At 44.5% G+C, this 7,583-nt stretch overlaps 1 protein-coding gene across 2 annotated transcripts; it reads right to left on the bottom strand.

Moving 5' to 3' along the window:
- LOC307170771 (protocadherin gamma-A6) lies at positions 1-7,303 on the bottom strand. Of its 2 annotated transcripts, XM_079892052.1 has the most exons (5): positions 4,825-7,303; positions 4,618-4,731; positions 2,701-2,759; positions 2,233-2,351; positions 1-1,051 (listed from the first exon to the last, which is right to left on the bottom strand). In XM_079892052.1, exons 1-5 carry the CDS (start codon positions 7,135-7,137, stop codon positions 696-698), a joined length of 2,961 nt encoding a protein of 986 aa, XP_079748178.1. In that variant the 5' UTR covers positions 7,138-7,303; the 3' UTR covers positions 1-695. The 2 variants fall into 2 exon arrangements, with proteins under 2 accessions (XP_079748178.1, XP_079748177.1); XM_079892051.1 differs by having other exon boundaries at positions 4,618-7,303.
- Between the last annotated feature and the right edge of the window lie 280 nt (positions 7,304-7,583).

The raw sequence follows: 7,583 nt of genomic DNA, 5'->3' as shown, positions 1-7,583 counted from the left end.
CTTTTGTTTTTAAGCCATTTTATCAGGCTCCTATGTATAGGTTTCTACCCAAGTATACCGGCATTTCTGAATGGGCTGAGGCTGACAAATCATTTAATTAAATGATGGCATTCGTAATGCTTCAAGGGATTGTAGTTCTTTCCCTTCAAATCAAAGTTTGTAATGTTGTGATTCACCTTGTAGCTTGCTTGGTTCATGGCTTCTAACTCTTTAACAAAGATTTTTCTTTAAGATCTTATATGGGAAAAATACTTCTGGAACCAACGCCACTGAAAAAGTGGGCAGCACTGTTGCACTATACATCTCTGCAAATGGAAACCAGAAGAAACTAGGAGAGAGTTTTTTTTTTAAAACTTTGTGATAAGAATTTCTTTTCTGCTAAAAAATAATACTTTCACAGACAGAAAACAAAGTGAACCATACAGTTCCACTTCTGAATAACTCTAAACAGCTTTCAAAGATGTGAAATGGCAAATCCAGTGATCGTAATATCCACCTGGTATCGTTTAAAAACAATTTTGTTCCCAGGTCGGCTAATACAAACCTGTACACCCCGATGGATGGAAGTTGCATTGCATGTGCAATATGCATCAGATGGTCATTGAGAGGACTGTGGCGAGCCATCTGAGGCTGAGAATACATGAGGAGTGCTATGCTTTGGTAATAAGTCACTCTTGTTGTCCTTTTGTCTTGTTTTATTCGTTGTACAAGTCATTGTTGATGACATCCGCCCCCGTGTCGTCACAGGGGTCATAGCTGCTGGGAGAGATGAACCTGCGTTTCTTGCCGAAGGTGGAGAATGAGTTGTGGAGGTCGAGCTCGCTGCGGTAGACGGGCCTCAGGGTGCAGAAGCCGGAGGGTGTCCCGGGGATGTAGACGTTGTGCTGGTAGTCCGGTGGAGGGTGCGGGTGCGTGTGGGTCTGCGCCGCCGGCTGCTGCTGCTGGTGCTGCTGCTGGTGCTGCTGGTGATGGGGGGGGTTGTGTGGGGGGGTGTAGTGAGGCGTCCATGCCCTCTGAGAAACCCCTCCTGCTGGAGAATGCATCCGGTACTCTGGATGGTTGAAAAAGAAATAAAACAAGAGAACTACTTACATTGCCGGTCAAACGTTTGGAGTAATTACTTCTGTTTTTGAAAGAAGTTTCTTCTGCTCACTAAGGCTGCATATATTTAATTAAAAAAATGCAGTAACAACAGGAATATTGTGAAATATTATTACAATTTAAAATAACTGTTTTCTATTGTAGTATATTGTCAAATGTAATTTATTTCTGTGATCAAAGCTGAATTTTCAGCATCATTACTCCAGTCTTCAGTGTCACATGATCCTTCAGAAATCATTCTAATATGATGATTTGATGCTCAAGAAACATTTCTTACTATTGTAAACTTTGCTTAATATTTTTTGTGAAAAATGCGATACACTACCATTCAAAAGTTTGGGGTAAGAAATTAACACTTTTATTCAGCAACTATGCATTAAATTGATCGGTAAATGTTACAAAAGATTTATATTTCAAATAAATGCTGTTCTTTTGAACTTTCTGTTCAAAAATATTAAGCAGAAAAAAACATTGATAATAATAAGAACTATTATTAATAATTGAGCACCGATAGTAACTGATAATAATTAAGCAGCAAATCAGTATATTATAATGATTTCTAATCATGTGACACTGAAGAATAAATTATATTTAAAATGGATTTAAATAATAAAAAAACTAGCTATTTTAAATTGTAATAATATTTTACAAAATTACTGTTTTTACTGACTTTTTCAGAAACTAGAGATTCCTAAACATCTACTGTACACCAAAGCCCAATGACATGATGCAAAGTGATGTTTTACCTAATTCACTAACTTTCATGAAAGCAATACCTTAAGTAGTTCCTGCCCTATTTACACATTGAATATCCTATTTTTAATGTCAGATCATTTCATTCCTGTTGAAAAAAAAGTGTAACCCTTTATTTTAAGGTGTCATTGGTATATATTTAATACTGAGTAATATTAATTAACTACATGTATTTGCTATAGGGTTAGGGTAGGATTAGGATTTGGTTGAGGGTTAGTTGCATGTAATTATGCATATTATTATTATTATTATGCATACTATTACTATGGTAAGTACATGTAACATATGTAAAATAAAGTGTTACCCTGTTTCATATTGACTACTAAATGCATAAATGACTAGGATCAAATAATGCGACGTAGAAAAGTATAGCTGTACCTTTCGAGCGGGTTCCCCAGGTCCAGTACTGTCCGGCAGCCATTTGACCCACATAATTCTCTGGTTCGGCCTGCATGGCTTTACGCATCAGAGTGCCATCCATGTTCACAGAGTTACAGCTGCAAACAGATGAAGAGAAATCATACCAACCTGAGATGTAATGAGATATTTTGATACTCCTAAACATAGTAAACAAATTCACGCATTAAAATATTATTGTCTGCTTGCACTCTCTGAATGAAAAAAAAGTATGTCTTCAACAAGAAAAAAAAAAAAGTTTTTATACATGTTTTATTTTCTAAAATGCAAAAAGTAATTTTTTGAGGGTTTGCTAAATTGCTTGAGCTATAGAAACACTTGGGGTTAGTCTGAAAGTTTGTATTATATTTGCTTTTATTAACTTTAGATAAAAATCAATAGAAGTCTATGGTGTATCCCCATTTAGAAACAAGTAAAAGTGTGTTTTACCTTTTCAGAGAGGAGGTTTGATTTTTGGTGAGGGCCCAGTCAGTGTTTGCTTGTTTCAGCTGCAACACACAGAACAATCATATCTGAGAATAATAAATGATTACATATAACAAATATGATAAACCACCATAGTTTCGTAACCCTTTAAAAAACTAATTTGTAAATAACAAGATTATTGATGTTTTACTAGAAAATAAAATCCCTTTAAAGGGATTTTTTAATGCCTCCTTGTGGCCAAAGCTGTGAATTGCACGTCATTTCTTTCAGAACTGTGGTGCCTTGAGCAGTGACTGTAGTGTCACGGTCTTCTCTCTCATCCTCAGAGACGCAGCGGGGGTGGTGGAGGAGGAGGAGGAGGAGGAGGAGGAGGAGGAGGAGGAGGAGGAGGAGGAGGAGGAGGAGGAGGAGGAGGAGAATGGGGGTGTTATTTATTCCAAGTCAAAGAGAGAGAGAGAGAGAGAGAGAAAGTATGGATTCCACGCTCTATTAATTCGCTTAGAGACTTTCATAAGGAGAGCGCCATGTAAGCTTATTATTAGAACGGTTCTTCAAAATACCTTCCGTAGATAATTAGAGCACCGACATACGATTTTAATCTTCAAAGGAAACCGCAGAGGGCAGGAAATTGATTTCGAAAACGCATTTAACTGTCCGACGAATTCAATTTAATTTAATTTCTTGTTTTATTTTAGAAACTCCCGTGCGTTTGCATTTTCCACTGCAGCTCTGGTGAATTTATAAGGATTTTTCAGCTTAATATATTCCCAGATGAAATCCTGTTTAAGATCTGCTCAATAGCTCTGAGTAAACACAATCTGTTTGAGCTTTTCTTTTTATACCCTCAAGGGCAGAATTTGTCCTGAATGTTTTGGCCAGTGACCTGCCCAGCAATTAGGGTATAAAAGATGCTTTTATGAATATTCTATTTGAGACCTTAAGTCCACAGATTCCATGGACACCATAGATTGTAATTCTCTCAATGACCGAGTTTTGTTCTTCACGAGCTATATGAACTTCACTGACCCAAGGCAAGGTGGCACCTGTCTCTCCAACAGGTCACCCTGACAATTGAATACTATCTGAAGTGAGCACGTTTACGTTTTACAGCCTGACGTTTCCACCTAGTGGATATTAACAGAACACACTTTTTGATACTCATTCTATGAGGGCAAAGTGGCAGAATCTACAGGCGCGACACGTCTCCATCGGCTCCTGCGCGCTCCCTAATGCTTTCATTTCCCAGCCCCATTATAGAAGAAACCAGTCCGCGTCCGTGTGCCATTGTGTACTGGATAATTAGCTTGTAGTGTGTGTGTGTGTGTGTGTGTGTGTGTGTGTGTGTGTGTGTGTGTGTGTGCGCGCGCGCGCGCGCGCCCTTGACAGATAGTAGACGAAGATTTAGACCAAGTATAGCTAACCGCATTCAAATAAAGAGTAAAAAGAATAATACTCTTTTTGTGTACATTTCTAAAAGTCGTTACACAACATTTTAAACAGATTTTTACATAGGCCCATATATATATATATATATATATATATATAGAGAGAGAGAGAGAGAGAGAGAGAGAGAGAGAGAGAGAGAGAGAGAGAGAGAGAGAGAGAGAGAGAGAACACAAACAAAGGAAGAACTGGAGACAGCGCTAAAAGACGTGCATTGTCCTCGATGTCACTAGAAGATGCTGCTGTCTAGAAACGCACGTTCACTGTCAATCAAGGTCATTGATTGACTTTAGTGCTATTAAAAATGTATTGTCAAATGAAATCGTTAATAGTTCAATAATCGATCATTAATTTCGTTCGCAAATACATAATTCACACTTCTGTGCACAAATGATGCCCTTCACGAAAGTGACTCAACAACTGACGAACTCAATGCACATGTGGACGTTAAATAAAGAGAGACAGAGGTAGTTTTACCTCGTTCGGTGTAGTCGCTCCGTTGTTCACGGATGAGCAGCGGCTCTGTGAGCTCAGCGCCAGGTTATCCGCTCCTCTCGCCGCGTTATTTCTCGGTGTGCCGGGACTGCAAGGCTTCAGAAACATAAAGTCGCTCTTTGCAGATTCGGGCGTTAAACACACTTTGTAACAGTACGCTTGAGAGAGATTTCCAGGATTGCTGTTTACCTCCACGCAGTTCGTGGGCACTTTGGCGCCGGTGGAGATCTGCAGGTTGAGATTGGACTTTTTGAACACCTCGGTGGGCGGCTCCGGTTCGAAGCTGCAGCACGCGGCACCGAGCGAGGACAGCGCGTAGCCGCCGAGGGAGTCGTGGTCCTTGTAGCATTTCACGGCCGCCAAAACGATGATGGCCACGAGGAAGATGAGCGAGACGGTGCTCAGTGACACGATTAAATAGAGCGCGAGGTTAGACGGGGGCTGGGGGCTGAGCGAGAGGTCACCGAAATCTGACAGCGACTCCGGCACGCTGTCCACCACCGAGAGAATGATGGTCACCGTGGCCGAGAGCGGCGGCTGCCCGTTGTCCTTGACGAGTATGACGAGTCTTTGCCTAATGGCATCTTTGTCCACGAAGCGGCGGATCGTCCTGATCTCCCCGGTGTACAGAGCCACGCTGAACAGCCCGGGATCTGTCGCCTGCAGCACCTGAAATGACAGGCGAGAGTTTTGCCCCGCGTCCGCGTCGAGTGCTGTGATTTTAGCCACAAGGTATCCAGCGTCCACCGATCTGGGCACCATCTCAGTGGCCACGGTGCCGTTTCTCGGCAGCGGTGACAGGATGACCGGTGCGTTGTCGTTCTGATCCAAAACAAAAACATTGACGGTCACGTTGCTGCTGAGCGGCGGGAAACCGGCGTCCTGCGCCTGCACGCGGATCTGAAAGTTCCGGAGCTGCTCGTAATCGAAAGAGCGCAGCGCGTAGATGTTGCCGTTATCGGAATTGATGGAGACATAAGTGGACACGGGCATGCCCTGAATCTGACCCTCCAGGATGGAGTAGGACAAATACGCGTTCTGATTAGAGTCCGGATCGAATGCGGTCACCGAGCAAATGGAAGCGCCCGGGGCGTTATTTTCGGTCACATACACAGTGTATGAGGGCTGAATGAAGCGCGGCGGGTTGTCATTAATGTCAGACACTTGAACCAGAATCGTCTTTCTGGTGGACAGCGGCGGCGAGCCCAGATCGCGAGCCGTGAGGGTGATGTTATACTCCGAGACAGACTCTCTGTCGAGAAACTCGCTGGTCACGAGTGTGTAATAGTTTTTAAAAGAGGAGTGCAGCTGGAACGGCACATTTCCGGGGATCTGGCAATCCACAGCCCCGTTCTCTCCGGAGTCGCGGTCCATTACGCTGATCACAGCTATCACTGTGCCCGGCGGCGCGTCCTCCTGAACAGGTGTTGACACAGAGGTTAATATGACCTCAGGCGCATTGTCGTTCACGTCCAGAATATCAACCAGCACTTTACAGTGCACGGCCACGGCGGAGGGACCCTTGTCTTTCGCCTGCACGTAGAGCTCGTACACGCTGGCCCTCTCATAGTCCACGATTCCCTTCACCCGAATCTCACCCGAGTGAGAGTCCACGCTAAACAACTCCCGCACCTTCAGAGGCGCGTGCCCGCTGAACGAATAGGTGATCTCGCCGTTTGCGCCTTCGTCCAGGTCCGTGGCGTTCAGTTTGAGCACGAGCGTCCCTCTCGGTGCGTTCTCCACCAAGCTGACCCGGTATACGGAGCGGTCGAACACGGGTACGTTGTCATTCGCGTCCAGCACAGTTACCGTGATCTGAGCCGTGCCAGAGCGCAACGGGGAGCCACCGTCCACGGCCGTGAGCACCATCTCGTGCGTCTTCTGCTGCTCTCGGTCCAACGGCGACTGCAGAACGAGTTCGGCGAACTTGCTGCCATCGTTACGGGTCTGAATGTCCAGCAGGAAGTGTTGATTGGCGCTCAGTAAGTACGAGCGGAGAGAGTTTGAGCCCACGTCAAGATCCTGCGCGCTCTCGAGCGGGAACCGGGAGCCAGGCGCAGCAGACTCCGTGATCTCCAGATTAAACTCGCTCCACGGGAAACTGGGAGCGTTATCATTCACATCCAAAATCTCCACCTCTACCCTGTACAGTTCCAAAGGGTTCTCAATAACCACCTGCAAGTGCAAGAAACAAACGGGACTTTGTTCACAGAGCTCCTCTCGGTCAATCTTCTCATTCACAAACAAAATCCCGTTCTCCAAATTCACCTCTAAATATTGTTTTCTTGCCCCAGATACAATCCGGAATCTCCGGGAAGACAATTTGGCCACGTCCAAACCCAAGTCCTCTGCTATATTTCCAACGAAAGCCCCGTGCTCCAACTCCTCGGGAATTGAATAGCGAATCTGCGCCAAAACCCGGTCCAGTGCGCACGCACACAAGAGCAGACAAACAACCTGCCCTGCCAACGTCCATCGCCTCCTCGGAAGCCTCCGGTCCATCTTCCTAAAAATCAGATATTCTCAGCTGCGTTCATGTTCAGCTGTGAGAGACTCAAACAGTTTTTAAAAACATTTTCTGTACACAATATGCACTTACATTATTTTCTAAAGTGGAATAAAAATCATTTTTAAAAAGAGCATAAGTCGATGTAAAAGAGAAAGGAAATTCGCAGCAAACTTGGAGTCTCTCTTGGCTTGTGCGCTTTGCGCGCAGCGCAGGCAGTGTGTGAGCAGGAGAGGCGAGCGCTTTGATTTTCCAGCGTGTTAGACGCTTTGAGGAGTGTGTGAGACGAGAGAGGGAGGTGGTATGTGTGTGTGTGTGGTGCTGGGGAGGAATCGTATTGGCGGACGGCGACATGAGAGCACGGAGCATAATCACAGTACCGACACATTTAACTCGAGAGTTACCGAGTGCGCGTAATCACCATGAAATAAGTGAGACAGTA

The sequence above is a fragment of the Squalius cephalus genome (assembly GCF_949319135.1).
Source record: "Squalius cephalus genome assembly, chromosome: 14".
NCBI classification, from domain to species: Eukaryota; Metazoa; Chordata; class Actinopteri; order Cypriniformes; family Leuciscidae; genus Squalius; species Squalius cephalus.
The sequence above is the reverse complement of the archived record's forward strand: the minus strand, read 5'-3'. Positions and strand labels throughout refer to the sequence as shown.